At 47.4% G+C, this 20,411-nt stretch overlaps 1 protein-coding gene across 2 annotated transcripts in view; it reads left to right on the top strand.

Moving 5' to 3' along the window:
- Positions 1-6,926, top strand: part of PLXND1 (plexin D1) — a 53,375-nt gene extending 46,449 nt beyond the window's left edge. The window contains exons 28-34 of one of the 2 annotated variants that reach the window (XM_059663664.1): positions 296-330; positions 574-678; positions 1,172-1,335; positions 2,425-2,572; positions 3,932-4,072; positions 4,207-4,281; positions 4,502-6,926. In XM_059663664.1, the coding sequence (XP_059519647.1) occupies positions 296-330; positions 574-678; positions 1,172-1,335; positions 2,425-2,572; positions 3,932-4,072; positions 4,207-4,281; positions 4,502-4,618 (785 nt within the window). In that variant the 3' untranslated portion in view covers positions 4,619-6,926. The remainder of the gene's footprint in view (positions 1-295; positions 331-573; positions 679-1,171; positions 1,336-2,424; positions 2,573-3,931; positions 4,073-4,206; positions 4,282-4,501) is intronic. The other variant, XM_059663663.1, reaches the window with a different exon arrangement.
- The last annotated feature ends 13,485 nt before the right edge of the window (positions 6,927-20,411 follow it).

Raw genomic sequence — 20,411 nt, 5'->3', positions numbered from 1 at the left:
CCTCCCTCCTGCCTGGGGCCTCTCCTCTCCCTGTGTGACCCCGCCTGTTCCTCTCCATCGCCCTCCGTTTCTCCTCTCACCTGCATGTCTTTCTCTGAATGCCTCTGCCTTTCTCTGTCTCTTTCTCTGGGTGTCTTTCTGGATCTCTCTCATCTCTTTCTTCACATTTTCCTCCCTGACTCACTCTGTCTCGTGTGTCTCTTTGGAACTCACCCTTTCTCTTGGTTTCCTCTCCATCTCTATTCTCTCTCCCTCCCCTCTCTTGTTTATTTATTGTGTGTTTTTCCTCTCGCAGTGAAAGACTTGGACACGGAGAAGTATTTCCATTTGGTGAGTGCCCGGCCCCTGGCCCTGGGGCTCCCGCCCCTCACTGGGTGTGGACTTGGCTTCCTGCCGCCTTGGTCCTCTGGGGAGAATGCTCCCAGGCTCTGGGAAAGGCTGGGGGTGGGGAGCGGAGATGGGATCCAGAATCAGCAGGGAACCAAGTGCCTCTGGGAGAAGGATGGGACCCCCCCACCAGGATGGCAGAGGAGGTGCCTGGCACTGGCACTGACCACCGCTCCGGCCTCCCAGGTGCTGCCCACAGACGAGCTGGCAGAGCCCAAGAAGTCCCACCGGCAGAGCCACCGCAAGAAGGTGCTACCAGAGATCTACCTGACCCGCCTGCTGTCTACCAAGGTAGGCCCGGCCGCATCTCCTCGCCTCGGAAGGTCAGCTGTGTCCACATGCCTGGGTGGGGCGAGAGCTCTTCCTCTGTGGGCTCCCAGGGTGAGAGGCTCAGGGCTTAGGGTCCTGCCTTTGCTCAGAGCTGTGAAAAGTGTCTGACTGACAACTTCGAAATGAGCCAGTGTAACAGAGAGGGCAGAGGGGTCAATGATGTCCCCAGGGTCACACGGCTTAGGTGGCAGTCCGCACCCCACACAACACACCCTGGCTCCACTGATTTCCCACGCTATGCCCCAGACTTTTCAGCACCCCTATGAGGTAGGTTTCACTAACCCATTTCACAGGTGAGAAAACTGAGACCCAGAGAGGTTAGGTGACCGGCTTGATGCCACATGGCTTCCACATTCACCAGTTCCGGTACCGCAGTCTCCCCCGAGCCATCGGGGTCCCACTTACCCTCTGCATGTGGTCCTGGGCTGATGGCAGCCACCTTGCTCCCCTGCAGGGCACACTACAGAAGTTTCTGGATGACCTGTTCAAGGCCATTCTGAGCATTCGTGAGGACAAGCCCCCTCTGGCCGTCAAGTACTTCTTCGACTTCTTGGAGGAGCAGGCTGAGAAGAGGGGAATCTCAGATCCTGACACCCTGCACATCTGGAAAACCAACAGGTGGGTGGTGGGTATGTGGGGAGGGCTGTGCAGCTCCATGTGTCCCTGGGGGCAGCAAGAGTGCGGGGTTCAGAGCCTGGTCTCTCAGTCCACCTGCTTGGGTTCAGTCCCTACTAGGCCGCATCCCAGCTGTGTGACCTTGGGTAAATGACTTAACCGCTCTGTGCTTTAAGTTCCCCCAGCTGTAAAACAAGGGCAATAAAAGTAATTCACCTTAATTATAAGAATTAACGGGAAGCCAGCATTATGTAAGTGTTGCCCTTACCATCATCCTCCCTCCATTCTTCAAGGGCAGGCACTGTCGGCTCCATTTTACAGAGGAGAACAGTGAGGCTCACAGAGATATGACTGCCCAAGGTCACGCAGCCCGTGGGTGGCTCAAAGCAGCACAATCTTGTCTCCCACACCCAGTCTGCAGCCTTCGTTGGAGGCGTGTCTTAGCTTTTTGGGGTCACAGATCCCAACAAGAAGTTGTTAAAAACTCAGCTGACCCTCAGAAAAAGTGCCACAGGCCCGAAGTTTCTGTGCAGTTGCAGGGGCTCCTCAGAGCTCTGGGGGTGCATACGCCCTGGCTGCTGAGTCACCGGGAGGCGCTGCGGTGGGAGGGGGGGTTTTACCAACCCTCTGGCTCCTGAGGCCAAGGCCTAGGATCCAGGCTCCACCCTCCTTCAGCCCTGGCCTGCTGCTAATCGTGGACTTCCTGCTGCCGTGAGAGGCTACGGGAGGAGCCATGGGCTGCCAGGCGGGGTGGGGGTGCTTCTAATGAGAACCAGGACCTGGCTTGAGGCTCTCTGGGGGAGGGGAGGGCAGTGAGGGTGGACTCCGGCCCCTCCACCCCAGCCAGGCCTGCAGCTCCTGACTCGGCCTCCTGCCCTGCTCCATGCAGGAACCCTGGCTCTTAGCTGCTCGTGGCCCAGTCAGCAGGAATGGTCATCAACCCCATTGTGGGTGAGCAAACCCAGGTCTCAGAGGTTCCATCTTGCGAGAAGGCTACACCAGCCTGGAGGGGTAAAGCCAGCCTGTCCTCTGGACCTGGCTGCCTACCCTTGGGGTGGGCTCACACTGCCTTCCTGTTACCCCGTCCCACAGCCTCCCTCTCCGGTTCTGGGTGAACATCCTGAAAAACCCGCAGTTTGTCTTCGACATCGACAAGACGGACCATATCGACGCCTGCCTCTCGGTCATCGCACAGGCCTTCATTGACGCCTGCTCCATCTCTGACCTTCAGCTGGGCAAGGTCAGCTGCTCCCGGGGGCAGCCTGGGTGCTAGTGATGGGACGGAGGTTTTTCTGGGAGGGGAACTATAGGAGCTGAGGTCTAGGGGACGCGGGATGAACAGGGACATTCGGACCGGAGGAGACACCCAGACACGGCAGCTACAGTCAGAAACGGCATCACTAAAGACCAGTGGCACCTGCCGCAGGTGGGCCCGGCATCAGCTCCCGACATTCAGGCCATAGAGCCAGGCCCGGGAAGCCAGAGCGAATGCAGGCAACCTGCTTAGTCAAGCACAGCGTCACCTGAGAATCAGCCAGGCTACAGGCAGCAGTCCCGATGGCCATGAGCCCTCTGAGTGGGCACAGAGGAGGGGTGGGCAGAGGCAACAGATGACCCAGACCTCTGAGATACACGCAGGAGGGAGCCCCCTGAGGCATCTCTGCGGGGAGACGAGAGAGAATGGTGTTCCTGGCAGAGGGAACAGCATGGGCAAGCAGGGAGGCGTGAAAGAGTGCTGGCAGCTGTGAGCATCGAGGAGATGGCGTAAGCCAGCGGTTCTCAACCTGTGGGTTGCGACCCCTTTGGCGGTCGAACGACCCTTTCACAGGGGTCGCCTAAGACCATCGGAAAACACATATATAATTACATATTGTTTTTGTGATTAATCACTATGCTTTAATTATGTTCAATTTGTAACAATGAAAAAATACATCCTGCATATCAGATATTTACATGACGATTCATAACAGTAGCAACATTACAGTTATGAAGTAGCAACGGGAATAATTTTATGGTTGGGCGTCACCACAACATGAGGAACTGTATTAAAGGGTCGCGGCATTAGGAAGGTTGAGAACCGCTGGTAAGCAGACCTCGCCGGCAGGATTGAAGGTTCATGGCCCTGCATTTTGCCCATGACTTTCAGAGATAGGCCACGAGAGATAGTAAACGCATCACTTCTCCGCACTATCTCGGAAGGCAGGATGCCCGTGACTAAGAACTGGGAGTGCACTTGGCACATTTCACGTTCGGGCGTTGAACACATGTGGTGGGGAATATTCCACTGAGCCAGCCATCAGGCTTCCAGAAATCTTAGCCACCAAGACCTATAACCCGAGGCAAGGATGTAAACAAAACCGCCGCGGTGCGACCGAGAGCTGGCGCAAAGCCCGTGTCCTTTCTCCCTAAAAGAAGTAGATCCCCTTTCAGGTCCTCACCCTGACAGCCCCACAGAAGGCAGGGGTTCGGTGTAAAAGGACAGCAGAGGGAGGGGGTGAGGAGCCCCTGGTCTGAAGCTGGCGGAGTGGGGAACATGGCTCATCCAGAAAAAGACAAATCCTTTCCTTCTCTTATTCATTCCCTCGCTCTCTCTACCCAGGATTCACCCACCAACAAGCTCCTCTACGCCAAGGAGATCCCCGAGTACCGCAAAATCGTGCAGCGCTACTACAAGCAGATCCACGACATGACGCCGCTCAGCGAGCAGGAGATGAACGCGCACCTGGCCGAGGAGTCGCGGGTGCGGCGGGGCTGTGGGGGGTCTGGAACTCGACCGTCCAGGGAGGGGTTTGCGTACAAGCAGCAGGGCTGGGCCGGGCCCAGGTTTGACAGGTTAACCACCCTTCCCAACTCCCGCCTTCCCTTTGCTTGCAGAAGTACCAGAACGAGTTCAACACCAACGTGGCCATGGCAGAGATTTATAAATACGCCAAGAGGTACCGCCCGCAGGTGGGTGCCCTTGTGTGAGGACTGAGCCCTGCAGCCCCGGCGCCCCCTCCCCACCTCACCCCAGAGGGGTCCCCACTCCAGCATTGACATCCCAGGACATGTGTGCTTTAGGGCGGGTCAGCAGCTGTGGAAATCCAGGCAGGGTGTGCTCCCCAAAAACCTGCCCGGGGACCCCCTGGGGCCCAGGCCTGTAGCCCCACGGCGCCTCTGCTTCCCTCAGATCATGACAGCCCTGGAGGCAAACCCCACCGCCCGGCGGACCCAGCTGCAGCACAAGTTTGAGCAGGTGGTGGCTCTGATGGAGGACAACATCTACGAGTGCTACAGCGAGGCCTGAGCACCTGCCGGAGACCGTGTGGGAAGGAACCAGGCACCCGGCCCTCGGCCTCATTGGGTCCCCAGTGCCTCTGACTCGGGCTGGGCCATGACTGAGCAGAGCCACTGGAGAGGGGGAGTGAGGAGCCCCCCCGCCCTGGCCCCTGGGGCACCTCTGTCCCTTCCTACTTGTCCCCAGGCCCAGCCTCTGGGATGGGGGCTTGGATGACACAGCCCGTCTCTGGTAAGGTTCCCACCACCCAACAGCACAGCCCGGACGGTGCCCCGCACGCTCTGTCACAGCCAGCTGCTAAGAGCCCCGCCCGACTCGGTCCCGCACACAAACAGACAAACAGGAGAGACCGCCTGGCCCAGAGGCCGCAGCCAGAAACACTACCTCAGCCTTTCTGACGGAGGGGAGGCCGCCTCGAACCAGCCCGTGATTGGTTCCCGATTTAACCACCAAAACGTTGTCCAGTCTCCCCTCACCCAGAGAGGCCCCTGGCCACACAGTTGCAAGCAGTGTCAGATTTTCGTTGCTTAAGTGGCTACTGGTGGCGTGGGCAGCGCCCACCGCCCGTGGGGAGGCTCCTGGGGCTTTCCCTGAGCCAGGAGGGCGGGAGCCAAGGGGGCCGGTGCTGGGCGAGCGGGTCTGGGGCAGAGGGGCTAAGTTGCACCAAGGATGTAGCTGGGCTACTTGATCTTGCTGGGAGTATTTCTAAAGATAGCACCACTTTGTTTTTTTAAGAAAGCTTTTCTATATTAAACTTATATGCACCAACTGTGAACAGCTGCCGCTTGTGCAGAGGACCTGGGAGGGCACCGAGGGGCTCCCAACGCAACACTGGAAATGACTGTTCCAGAGGATGGGCAGCTCTGGCACAGAACACCCCTCCCCCCACCCCCCTGAGAAAAATCACGCCTTCTGTTCCCGTCGCAAGTGGCCCCCTGGCTGACCGGAGCCGCGCAGCAGACCCAGCCAGCCCAGGGCCTGGCCCGGGGGGTGACCAGGACGCTCTAAATGGAACCTTCTTTATAATAAAAGCCTGATGGGAAGACCTGCTGTGGGCTCCAGCCTTTATCCTGAGATGGCCGAGGAGGGAAGCGGAGCCTGCAGCGAGAGGCAGGGGCCCTGGCTCAGACCGGCCTCAGCCTGCCGAGGAGGCTGACGGCGACGGGGCAATGTGGCTGCCTGCTTGCCCGGGGCCCGGCCCGGACGGTCCCTAGGCTCTGAGGGCAGCACGGGACCTGCAGGAAGATGTCACGGCTGCTGTGTGCCACCCACCCCTGGTGGGCCCTGCTCCTAACTCACCTTTAGTTAACAGGTCCCCGAGGAATGGAACAGCATCCTCGTGTTACAGGTGCAGAAACAGCGCAGAGGAGGGATTCCCCCAGGGAGCGCCGGGGCGGGGGCACAAGCCAGGGCCCTGGGCCCTCGTTCCTCAGTGCCAGGCTCGGCCAGACCAGCCTCCACAGCAGCCTCCGAATGCGGGGGGTGGTCCGCACTGGAAAAAGCCGACAGTTACGCACGCACCCCGAGTTTTTCATCGCTCTTAAAAAAATGTATCACTGACCCCATTTTTCAGATGAGGAAACAGTTTCCCCCAGGCCAGGAGGGCAGGCTGTTCCTCACCGTGGCCCATGAGGACGGTGAACCTGACTGGGGGCCAGCACATCCCCAGAAGCCCCCAGCCCACCCCGCTGACCTCCTGGAGAGGTCACGAGAAGCAAAGCCACCTCCCAGTTAGAAGCAACTCAGGTTATTTTTTTCCCTTTACGGGAAAAAAAAAATAAGCACACACATTTATCAAAGGTAAGAAGTAGGACAGAAAAATTCAATCCATTTAAACAAAAATCCTACAAATGCCAGTTTTTAAATTAATGAGAACAGAAAAGTGAAAAGAGAAAAGTAAACAATTTTTAGCTCTAAAAACGGCCTTTTCCTGTGGTAGCTTCTGGGTAGAGAGATTTGTTATCTTTTCAAATTTTCTATTCTGAGCACTGATTCCTGCTTATTAAGCAGCAGATTGCTAATTTAAGTTATTGACACATTTGATAGAAAAAAAAAATTCTTTGGGTGTGATGCTAGAATTAAATACACTTCCTACAGAAACATCAGGAAGAAAAAAAAGAAGGAAAAAATAAAAGCTACCCCCACCCACCCACGGTTAATATCTCAGAGAATGCCAAATCACGTACTTGCCTGGGTTGGGGGCAGAGGAGTAAAAATCGGGACCAGGGTATACGCACCATTTTGAAACCTGTATTTTCCCCATGCAACAATATGTCAGTAACATCTTTCTATGTCATTAAATATTCCGCAGCCTGTTTTAATGCCTAATTAACATGCAATTCCTTCTTGACATTTAGAAATGTATTTGCAAATGGAGGAAATCTCTAGATTTCAGGGTCATTTCTCAGCACAGACGGTGGCCAACGTCTGTGAATCCCCCACCCACAGTCCTTGTCTGGGGCCCCTGAAGACTTGCCTTGCAGGTAGGAACGGGCATCCCTTTGCTCCGAGGGTCACAGGAGGTGGGCTTTGGCGCAGTGTCGTCATGCAGAGGAGGAGACTTGCCCAAGTTTCCTGGGTGCCAAATGATGTCCGGCCTACCTGCAAGGTCAGGGTACTGCCCTCGCAGCTCATGGAGGCGAGATGCCCAGTGATGCCCTCCTAACTAAGACCCTGCCTGGGTACCTCCCACAGCCCCTGGCCAAGCCATGAAAAGAGCAGAGACAAAAACTTGCACCACCTTGTGAAGTGCTAGCCTAATCCCTTGCCGTCAGCTCTCGGTGCCCCTTGGGATCCTACTGGCAGACACGCCAAGGAAGCTGTTGGCGCATCTAGACAACACCTTGTGTGAGATTTGGGGAGGAGAGGATGGGGTAGAGAGAGCAGGGCAAGCCCATGCGGGCTGCCTCAGTTTCCCTTTGTGTGCCATCTGCTTCCTTATTAAGTCCCGTCCAGTTTACCCCTGACTCCCTCCAAATTCATCTTTTCTTCTCTGCCCCCAGCCTGGCTTAACTGTCACCCCACATTGGACCATGTCTCAGCAGTCTCCTGGCCAAGCTGAGTCCTCACACCAGGGATTGGCTGCCATGCAGTCACCTCGCTCAAACTGTGATTCAAACTGGATTCATCCTTGACCCCATTCTACATCCAATCCCTCAGCAAATCCCACCCATCCTGCTTCAGCACCTACCCCTGTTCCACCACTCCTGACCCCTCCCTCCGTAGCCACCTTTCACCATTGAGAAGGACCACGGCAGGGGCCTCCTCACTGGCTTCCTGCTGCTGCCCGTGTCCCTCTGAAGTCACTCTGCTGCTCACTGTCCTCTAATGGGTCCTCATCACAATGAAAACAAAACCCAAAGTTCTTACCCTGGCTGACAGGGCCCTTGAGGACGGAGCCCTGCAGCCCTTGCTATGGTCATCTACTGCTAAGTAACAAACCACCCCAACACTCCACGGCTTAAACGGCAGCAATCATTTATGTTGCTCATGGGCGTGTGATCGGGGCAAGGCTTAGCTGGGAGCCTTGTCCCTGTTCTGTGTGGTGTCAGTTGGAGCAGCTCAACCAGGGCTAGAAGGTTGAAATCCAAAACAGCACACTCCTACAGCTGGTCAGGGAGGTCAGCCGGGGCTAAAAATTGGGGTGCCTTGGTTCCTCTCCCTCAGCTGCTTGGGCTTCCCCACAGCATGGCGGCTGAGTTTTAAGAGCAAGTATCAATTTGAGGAGGTCCAAGATAGCGGCAACATAGGAGAATGCTACATTTCCCCCTTCCCTGAAAACGCTAATATATATATGTATAGAGAGAACAATTACACCTGCGAGACAACTGTGGGCTGAAGAAACTGCTTCTGAACAACAAACAAGAGAGAGACAATAGAGGAGGCCGGGAGGCTGTGGGAACTCTCAGGGACCAGGAGCTGCTGGTGCCATTTCCGTGGACAGGGTGGTGGGAGCTCGACTCCGGCTTAACTGCCTGTGCTGCATCCTACCTGCAGGACCTACAAGGCCCGGAGCCTTTTGTGTCTGCACAAAGGGAGCGAGCAGGAACCACAAGGTATTACCACACACCTCTGTCTCCTTTCCAGGAGCTGCTTCAGCCAGTGCCCCAGGCACTGCCAGCACCTGCCTGCATTGCCAGCACCTGCCTGGCTCCAGCCAGCTTCTTAAACTGCCTGACACATAAAACCCACACAGAGGTGGCTTCTAAGCAGGACTACTAGAAGGCTGGGGAGTCGTAGGAGCTCTCTGGGGGCTGCGGGGTTTCTCTGGGGTTGGAGGTGCCAGTGAACTCCCTTGTTTACAACTCATTCCACCTCGGGCTGGCCGGGGCTCTAGCCAGGTGCTCTGGCCTACCTGCAAGGTCACTGCAGCATGTTCCCTGACACATTGCCCAAGACAATTATGGTGCCAAAGAAAGCAAACAGGATCAGTAGAGCATTACTATACACATCTGGCCTCCCCAACTAAAGCTGCCCCAGCTCAGGAGGCCAGTGCCCCAGATGACTGTGACCTGCTCAGCTCCTTCCAGCCTGCCCAAATCACCTGGCACAGACCACCTACAGCGAGTCCGCTTCTACATGAGGCCACTTTTTGTAGACTAGGAGAGAGAGAGATTCTGTCTAAATTTATATAAACAAACATAGAAAGTCAAACAAAATGTAAAGACAGAAGAATAGCTCACAAATGAAGGAACAGGAAAAATCCCAGGGAAAAAACCCTTAAGGAAATAGACAAGTAATTTGCCTGATAAAGAATTCAAAGAAATGATCATAAGGATGCTCACCAAACTTGACAGAAAAACAGAGGAACGTAGGGAAAGCTTCAACAAAGATTTAGAAAGTATAGTAAAGAACCAAGCAGACCTGAAGAATATAATATGAAATGAAAAAAAAATACATTGTAAGGAATCAATAGCAGATTAGCTAACATAGAAGAATGAATCAGTGACCTGGGAAAAGACTAGTGGAAATAAACCAATCAGAACAACAAAAAGGAAAAATAATTGCAGGATGAGGATAGAGTAAGAGACCTCTGGGATAACAAAGTGTTCAAATATTTGCACTATAGGGATCCCAGAAGGAGAAGAAAGGAACAGAAACTTTATTTAAGGCAATAATGGCTGAAAACTTTCCTAATCTGGTCCAGGTTAGAAAGCACAGAGTTCCAAACAAGAAGTACCCAAATTGACTCACTTGAATACATACTGTAATTAAAGTGCCAAAAGAGACAATCTTGATAATAAATTACATACAAAGGAAATCCCACAAGGATATCAGGTGAACTCTCAGCAGCAACTTCATAGGCCAGAGGGAGTGGCAAGACATCTTTAAAATACTAAAAGAAACAACCCTACAACCTAGAACAGTGATGGCGAACCTATGACACGCGTGTCAGAGATGACATGCAAACTCATTTTTTTGGTTGATTTTTCTTTGTGAAATGGCATTTAAATATATAAAATAAATATCAAAAATATAAGTCTTTGTTTTACTATGGTTGCAAATATCAAAAAATTTCTACATGTGACACAGCACCAGAGTTAAGTTAGGGTTTTTCAAAATGCTGACAAGCCGAGCTCAAAAGGTTCGCCATCACTGACCTAGAATAATTTACCCAGCCAAGATTATCATAAAGTTTCCCAGATAAGCAAAACTAAAAGAGTTCATCACCATTAAGCCAGTTTTATAAGAAATGTGAAAGAATTTTCTTTAAGCAGAAAAGGCCATAAACAGGAATACAATAAGAGGAGAAAGATAAAAATCTCACAGAAAAAGCCAAATATTTAATAAATACAGCAAATCAGACATTTTAGAAGCTACTACAAGGTAAAAAAGAAAAAAGTTTCTAACTCAATTCAAACTAAAATAAGTAGTTAGGAGATATACAATACAAAAAGATCTAAAACATGACATCACTAACAAAGTGTAGAGGGAGGAGTAAAAATGTAGTCATTATAGACTATAGTCAAATTTAAATACCTATCAGCTTAAATAGACTGATATATATATATATATATATGTGTGTGTGTGTGTATATATATATATATATATATATATATATATATATATCAACACTAATAAAAGAGAAAAATGGTAATTGGCATACGAGCTACCCTTTTCATTGGCTAATCAGGGCTATATGCAAATTAACTGCCAACTAAGATTGGCAGTTAACTGCCAACAAGATGGCGGTTAATTTGCATATGTAGGCACAATGCAGGGAGGCGAAAGGGAAAGCAGGAAGAAGCCCCCTGCCACTGACAGTGATCGGAAACCCAGGGGGCAGCTAAGAGCTGGGGGGCAGGGCAAAGGCAGCCCGTCTTTGCCCTGCCCCCCTGCCATGATCGGAGAATCAGGCGCCTTTGCCGCCCTGGCCAGTGATAGCAGGAAGTAGGGGTGGAGCCAGCGATGGGAGCTGGGCACTGTCGAAGCTGGCAGTCCCAGGAGCTAGGGGTCCCTTGCCTGGGCCTAAAGCGAAGCCCACGATTGCGGGGCCGCTGCAGCTGTGGGTCCCCGCTGCCCGGGCCGGACGCCTCAGCTAGAGGCGTCCTGCAGGGGCAGGGGCGGAGCCCGCGCGATCGAGGCACCCCCCGCTGCCACTGCAGGTCCCCGCTGCCTGGGCCAGACGCCTAGGCCAGAGGCGTCAGGCCTGGGCAAGGGGCCGATCCTGCGATTGGAGGGTGATGGGGGTCAACGCCTGAGGGCTCCCAGTATGTGAAAGGGGGCAGGCTGGGCTGAGGGACACTCCCCCACCACACACACCCAGTGCACGAATTTCGTGCACCGGGCCCCTAGTATATGTGTGTGTGTGTGTGTGTGTGTGTGTGTGTATGTGTGTGTGTGTATATATCAAATAATATATATATACCAAATAATATATATATACACCAAAACCCAAAAATCTATAAAAAGTATACAAAAAACAGAGTAAAAGCCAAATGAAACACTAAAGAAAACCAGCAAACCACAAGGGAAGAGAAAAGAAGAAAGGAGCAGAGGAGAATAAAATCAATTAACAAAATGGTAGTAAGTACACAGTTATTAATAATTACTTTACATGTGAATGAATGAAATTATCCAATGAAAAGACACAGTGTGGCTGAATGGATTAAAACCCATGACCCATCTATACGCTGCTTACAAGAGACTCCCTTCAAATCGAAAGACACATACAGACTGAAAGTAAAGAGATGGAAAAAGATATTTCATGCAAATAGAAATGAAAAGAAAGCTGGGGGAAAAAATAAATCTGAGGTAGCAATACTCATATCATACAAAATAGACTTTAAAACAAAAATATGTTTTAAAAAACACAAAGAAGGACATCGCATAATTATAAAGGGGTCAATTCAAGAAGGGGATATAACAATCACAGATATTTATGCACCCAACACAGGAGTATCTAAATATATAAAGCAATATTATTAATAGACACAAAGGGAGAAACCCACAATAATACAATAAGAGCAAGGAATTTTAATACCCCATTCGCATCAATGAATACATAGACATATCTCCATAATGAACAGAAAATTAATAAGGAAATAATTACCTTAAATGTCACATTAGATCAGATCCACTTAATAAACATTCATAGAACATTTCACCCCCAAACTGCAGAATATGTATTTCTCTCCAAGTGCACATAGAACATTCTCCATATTAGGTCACAAAACAAGCCTCAATAAAATCAAGATAGATTGAAATCATATCAAACATCTTTTCCAACTACCATAACATGAAACTAGAAATCAACTACAGAAAAGAAAAAAAAAAACCCACAAATGTGTGGAGACTAAACAACATATTACTAAACAACCAATGGATCAAAGAAGAAATTTTAAAAAATATCTTGAATAAAAATGAATGCACAACTTGTCAAGATTTGTGGGATGTAGCAAAAAGAGTTTTAAGAGGGAACTCTTTACGGGTCTACCTCAAGAAACAAGAAAATTTCCAAATAAATACTATAACTATACCTAAAGGAACTAGAAAAAAACAACAAAGTAAACAGAAGGAAGAAATAGTTGAGATCAGAGCAGAAATAAATGAAAGAGAAATTAAGAAAACAATAGGAAAGATCTATAAAACTAAGAGCTATTTCTTTAAAAAGATAAATAAAATTGACAAATCTTTGGTCAAACTCATCAAGGAAAAAAAAAGAGAACCAAATAAATAAAATCATAAATGAAAGAGAAGTAACAACCAACACCATAGTAGTACAAAGATCCATTAAAGAATACTACAATTATATGCCAACAAATTTGACAATCTAGAATAAATAAATAAATTTCTAAAGTATATAACTTTCTAAGACTGAACCTGGAAGAAATACAAAATCTAAACAAACTACTACCAATGAAATTGAAGCAGAGAAAAAAAAACACCAAAAACCTCCCAATAAATAAAAGTTCAGGACCAAATGGCTTCACAAGTGAACTTTACTGAACATTCAAAGAAGAATCTCTATATATAAAAGCCCAGTGACTGCAGCAGCCAACCGGCCTGATCTGGGCCCCCAGTCGGCGCCCCCCGCCCCGGCCAGCCCAGCTCCCAATTGCCCCCAACACCCCAATCAGGGGCGGGGCCAGCCAGCCCCTCCCCCTGCTGGCCCGGCCCAATTGGGCCCCCATTGGGGCAGGCCAGCTGGACCCCACCCATGCATGAATTCATGCACTGGGCCTCTAGTTAATATATATTCTTCTAAAACCTTAAGCTATTGAAAAAAACTGAAGAGAAAGGAAAGCTTCCAAACTCAATATATAAAGATAGCATTACCCTTATAACAAAAGTAGACAAAAATATTACATACAAAAATTACAGGCCAATATTCTTGATGAACATAGATGCAAAAATTCTCAACAAAGTATTAGCAAATCAGATTCAACAATACATTAAAAGGATTACAAGGGGATTAAAAATGGTGGCAGAGTAAGTGTAAGCCACACTGACACTCTCCCAGGACCAAACTGGAAATACAACTAAAATACAGAAAAACTGCCCAGAAAAATCAGCTGAAGGTTAGCTGGAGAGAGCTCTGATAGTCAAGGATGGAAAGTGGAGACCGCATAGAGACTAGTAGGAACCGTGAAGACATGAAAGGGGTGGCCGGATCCCCACAGATAGCAGCTGAAGTTCTGGAGGGATAGCTCAGCTGTGTGAGGTTCCTACTGAGAACTCTGGGGTCTAAACCCTAAGCTGGTCTCCCCAGCCCAGAGCAGCAGAACTGAGAAAGGTGCCCACATAACATCTGGCTGTGAAAAGCCCAGAGAGATCTGGAAATGCAGGCACCCTCTTAAAGGACGAACACACAAAATTTTATGTGCAGCCACTCACCTTGGGCTCCGGCAGAGGGAGGGCAGAGTGGACTGGAGCTGCACGAGGAGAGTCCACGGTTGGGGGCTCTGGGGTTGGAGCTTGGGGGGCAGCCACCACACTTTCCACTTTCCTGTGCTGAGTCAGTCCCACACGCTGCAGAGGACATCTCCTATGGATCTTTGTTATCCAGGTGGTTTTAGCCAGGGAGGGGGGCGGGGGCAGCCAGTTGCTACACCTGGTTGGAAGAACTCTCGCCTCACTCTGTGGTTGATAGCCTGAGGTCAATCAAGGCTGATAACATTCAGAGGATCACACCAAGACCCTGATTGGGGTGCATGGGGTGGGGGGGAGATAGAGAAAGATATAAGCAAGTGGAAGAATATATCGTGTTCATGGATTGGTAGAATTAACATAATTAAAATCTCCATACTACCCATTAATATGTCCGTACTACCTAAAGCAATCTATACATTCAATGCAATCCCTATTAAAATACCAACAACATATTTCACGGATCTAGAACAAATACTCCAAAAATTTATCTATATATAAAAGCCTAAGCAACCGTTACAACTGAATGACCAGTCGACCAGTTGCTATGACACGCACTGACCATTAGGGGGGCATACGCCCAACGCAGGAGCTGCCCAAGGTGGTCAGTGTACTCCCACAGCCAACCTAAAGCTAGCCAACCCCTCCTGTCCCCCCACCCCCACCGGCAAACCTCCCATAGTCCCTTGCCCCTTCCAGCAGGCCCCATTCAGCAGCTCCCGTTCAGCAGCCAGCAGGCCCTAGCTGGCCTGGCTCTGATCAGGACTGGGCAAGACAGCCCCGATAGGCCCTGATTGCTGGCCAGGCCTAGGGACCCCACCTATGCATGAATTTCGTGTACCGGGCCTCTAGTATGGAATAAAAAAGACCCCGAATAGTCACAGCAATCTTGAGAAAGAAGAATAAAGGTGAAGGCATCACAATACCAGATATTAAACCATACTACAAAGCCACTAAAATCAAAACAGCCTGGTACTGGCACTAGAAAAGGTCTATAGATCAATGGAATAGAACAGAGACCTCAGAAATCGATTCAAGCCATTACAGTCTATTAATATTTGACAAAGGAGGGTGAGAATATACAATGGAGTTAAGACAGTCTCTTCAATAAATGGTATTAGGAAAATTAGACATATACTTGCAAAAAAATGAAACTAGACCAACTTATACCATACACAAGAATAAACTCAAAATAGAGAAAAGACTTAAATGTAAGTCATGAAACTATAAAAATCCTAGAAGAAACCATAGGCAGCAAAAATCTCAGAAAGCTCTCATAGCAATATGTTTACAGATACATCTCCTACGGCAAAGGAAACTAAGGAGAGAATTATCAAATGGGACGACATCAAAATAAAAAGATTCTGCACAGCAAAAGAAACCATCAACAGAATGAAAAGGGAGCCCGCTCTCTGGGAGAACAGATTTGGCAATGAGACATCTGATAAAGGGTTAACATCCAAAATATATAAGGAAGGAACTCATACAACTTAACAAAAGGAAGACAAACAATCCAATTAAAAAATGGGCAAAGGACCTAAATAGACACTTCTCCAAAGCAGACAGATGGCCAAGAGACATATGAAAAAAAATGCTCAAAGTTACTAATCATCAGAGAGATGCAAATTAAAATGTCAGTGAGGTATCACCTCACACCTGTCAGAATGGCTATCATCAACAAATCAACAAATGACAAGTGCTGGCAAGGATGTGGAGAAAAGGGAACCCTAGTACACTGCTGGTGGGAATGCAGACTGGTGCAACCACTATAGAGAATAGTATGGAGTTTCCTCAAAAAATTAAATATGGAACTGTCATTTGACCAAGTGATCCCACTTCTAGGAATATATCCTATGAAACCTGAAACAGCAATCAGAAAGAATGTATGCACCCCTATGTTCATAGCAGCACAATTTACAATAGCTAAGATCTGGAAACAGCCCAAGTGCCCATCAGTAGATGAGTGGATAAAAAAGCTGTGGTATGGTTACACCATGGAATACTATGCAGCAGTAAAAAAGAAGGATCTCTTACCCTTTGAGATAGCATGGAGGGACCTGGAGAGCATCATGCTAAGTGAAATAAGCCAGTCAGAGAAAGACAAGTAGCACATAATCTCACTTATATGTGGAATCTAATGAACAAAATAAACTGATGAACAAAATAGACCCAGAGACATAGAAGGATAGGACAGACAGCGGAATCTCAGAGGGAAGGTGGAGGGTGGTGGGTGGGAAGAGATCAACCAAATTACTTGTATGCATGTATGCATAACCCATGGACACAGATAATAGGGTGGTGAAGGCCTGGGTGAGGGAGGGGGTGTGCTAGAAGGGGTCAGTGGGGGGCGGGGGACATATGTAATACTTTCAACAATAAAGATTTATTTTAAAAATAAAAAAGGATTATAGCCGTAGCTGGTGAGTTCAGTGGTTGGAGCATTCACCCATGCATCAAAGGGTGCACGCCTAGGATCAATCCTCAACCCTGGTTTAGGTGCATGCAGGAGACAACCCATCAATGTGCCTCTCACATCGATATTTCTCTCTCTCATCAATGTTTCTCTCCCCTCCTCTCCCTCCTACCCTCCTGTTCACTCTCCCTTTCAATCAATGGAAAAAACATATCCTTGGGTAAGGATTTATACAAATAAATAACTAATTTAAAATAAAATAAAATAAATAAAATAAAAAAATAAAATAAAAAATAAAAAATAAATAAAATAAAAAAAATAAAATAAATAAATAAAATAAATAAATAAAATAAATAAATAAAATAAAAAAATAAAATAAAATAAATAAAATAAATAAATAAATAAAATAAATAAATAAGATAAATAAATAAAATAAATAAATAAAATAAATAAAATAAAATAAATAAAATAACATAAAATAACATAAAATAAAATAAAATAATAAATAAAATAAAATAAAATAAAATAAATAAAATAAAATGGATTATACACCACAGCCAAGTGGGATGCAAGGATGGTTCAACACCAGTAAATCAATCAATCAGTCAACATGATACATCACGTTAACAAAATAAAACAATCATATGATCATAGGTGCAGAAAAAGCATTGGACAAAATTCAACATTATTTTATGATAAAAACTCTCAACAAAGTGGGTATAGGAGGAATATGTCTCAACTTAATAAATACTACATATGACAAACTCACTAATGTCACACTCAAAGGTGAAAAGCTGAAAGCTCTTTCTCTAAGATCAGGAATAAGACCAGGATGCCTACTATTTCCTCTTCTGTTCAACGCGGTATTGGAAGTCCTAGCCACAGCAATCGAACAAGAAAAAGAAATAAAAGGCATTTAAATCAGAAAGGAAGAAGCAAAACACGAATTATTTGCAGATAACATGATACCACATATAAAAACCCTAAAGACCACCAAAAAACTGTTAGAATAAATGAATTCAGTAAAGTTGCAGGGTACCAAGTCAATATGCAGATCAGTATTTGTTGCATTTCTATACACCAATGATAAATTATCAAAAGGAGAAATTAAGAAAACCATCCTATTTACAATTGTATTAGAAAGCACAAAATACCTAGGAATAAATTTAACCAGAGAGGTGAAAGACCTGTACTCTGAAAATAGTAAGACATTGAAGAAAGAAACTAAAGAAGATACAAATGAATGGAAAGATCTATTTTGTTTGTGGTCTAGAATCATTATTGTTGTTGAAATGTCCTCATTACCTAAAGCAATCAATATACAGATGCAATGCCATCCCTATTAAAATACCAATGGCATTCTTCTCAGAATTAGAACTAATCCTAAAATTCATATGAAACCACAAAAAACCCCAAATAGCTAAAGAAGTCTTGGAAAAGAACAAAATGGAAGGTATCACATGCCCTGATATCAAACTATATTACATAGCTACAATAATAACAGCATGGTACCTTGGGGTGATGAGCACACAGTACAACATTCAGATGATGTACTGGAGAGTTGTATGCCTAAAACCTGTATAATTTTATTAACCAATGTCACCACAATAAATTGAATAATAAAAAACAGCATGGGCCCTAGCCAGTTTGGCTCAGTGGATAGAGCGTTGGCCTATGGACTGAGGGGTCCCAGATTTGATTCCGGTCAAGGGCACATGCCTGGGTTGCGGGCTAGGTCCCTGGTAGGGGGTGTGCAGGAGGCAGCCTATCAATGATGTTCATCATTGATGTTTCTATCTCTCTCTCCCTCTCAGAAATGAACAAAAATATATTTAAAACAACAACAACAAAAAACCCAGCATGGAACTTGCATAAAAACAGATATATTATGAAATAGAATAGAGAGCCCAGAAATAAATCCTCGTTTATATGGTCAATTAATCTATGACAAAGGAGGCAAGGATATACAATGGAGTAAAGACAGTCTCTTCTATAAGTGGTGCTGTGGAAACTGGGCAGATACATGCAAAAAAATGAAAGTGAACCACTTTCTTACACTAGATGCAAAAATAAACTAAAAATGGGTTAAAGACTTAAATGTAAGACATGAAACTCCTAGAAGAAAACACAGGCAGTAAGCTCTGACGTCTCCTTTAGCAATATCTTTGTGGAGAAGTCTCCTTGGGCAAGGGCAACAACAGAAAAAATACACAAATAGCTTTATATCAAACTAAAAGTTTTTGAACAGAAAAGGAACGCATCCACATAGCGAAAAGAAAACCTACTAAACTGGAGAATATTTGCAAGTAATACATTCAATAAAGGGTTCATATCCACAATAGATAAAGAACTCATACAACTTAACACCAAAAACCCCCACACAATCCAATTACAAACTGGGCAGAGGACCTGAATACACGTTTCTCCAAAGAGGACGTAGAGCTGGCCAATAGACATACAAAAAGATCGTCACCATCACTAATTATCAGGGAAATGCACATTAAAGCCACAATGAGATATCAATCACCTCACACCTGTCAGAATGGCTATCATCAATAAGTCAACAAATAAGTGATGGTGAGGGAAGCCGAGTACACTGCTGAGGGGATTGTATACTGAGGCAGCCGCTACGAAGAAAACAGTATGGCGATGCCTCAAAAAAGGTAAAAATACAGGTGCCGTCTGATCCAGCAATCCCACTTCTGGGTATTTATCCCAAGAAAACAAAAACACTAATTCGAAAAGATATACGCACCCCTCTCCTGTGTTCATTGCCAACATTATTTACAGTAGCCAAGATACGGAAGCAACCTAGGTGTCCATCGATAAGACGAAAGGATAAAGAAGATGTGGTATATGTACACCATGGAATATTACTCAGCCATAACACAGAATGAAATCTTACCATTGATGACAACATGGGTGGGCCCAGAGGGTATTGTGCTAAGTGAGATAAGTCAGAGAAAGACACAAATACTGTATGATTTCACTTATATGTGGAATCTAAAAAATACCACCACACACAAATGACTAAACAAAACAGAAACAGACCCACAGATATAGAGGACAAGCTGATGGACGCCGAAGGGGAATGGGGTGAGGGAATGGGAATGTAAAAAACACGCAGGAAATAGAAGCTTCCAGTCTCTCGAGGTCTGGGCCTTTACCGTCATGTCCACGGTACCATGTTGGTCAAGCAACCACAGAGCCCAGAGTCAAGGGCCAGGACCCAGAGCCCCCCTCTCCTTGGGAAGAGAGCCACAGACATTTTTAGGGCACCCCAGGCTCCATGCCCCATTGCTGCTCCCCCTGCTTGGGCTGCAGCCACACGGGCCTCCCTGACGCTCCGGAAGCCTGCGCAGCACGCTCCCACCTCAGGGCCTCACGCTTTCTCTTCCTTCCGTCGATTAGAGTGGTGGTGCTCAGTAACTAGCTGTTGAATGGTCTCCAACGCCTCTCAGCCTCTCTCCTCTCTCCTCTCCACAGCCAGAGGGCTTCTTTTAAGCATACGCACCACTGTTTCCCCTGCCTATAACCTCCCTGGCTCCCCATGACCCCTTCCCCAGTCTGCATGCCCATCCCTCATAGCCCAGTCTCATGCCACCCCTCCCCATGTTGCTCTCAAAGCCACAAATCCCCCTCTTCCCACCACACCACATGCTGGGGCCCTCTCCCTGCAATGCCCTTCCTCTCATCTGTCTGGCTACTCCTGCTCACCCTTTAAGACCAAAAGCTGCCTCCTCCGGGAAGCAGTCCCAGATCTCAGGCTGCGTTAAACACCTGTGCTGTGCTCTCAGATCCCTGCACCAGCCCTTTCCATGGTCCAGTCTGTCTCCCCCAGGGCGGGAGCTTCTATCTGGGCCCTGGCCCTGAATGGCCAGATCCTTAGGCCTCAGCCTTCGTCCATGCCAATTTGTGAGGGAGAAAAAATCTTTATTGATAAATAGGTTACAGTAAAATAAAGTGATGTGTTTTTGGGGGGAATAAAAACTCTGAGTCTTAGTGTCTGTCCACCCGCCT

Source organism: Myotis daubentonii, chromosome 14 (genome assembly GCF_963259705.1).
Source record: "Myotis daubentonii chromosome 14, mMyoDau2.1, whole genome shotgun sequence".
NCBI lineage: Eukaryota > Metazoa > Chordata > Mammalia > Chiroptera > Vespertilionidae > Myotis > Myotis daubentonii.
The sequence above is the reverse complement of the archived record's forward strand: the minus strand, read 5'-3'. Positions and strand labels throughout refer to the sequence as shown.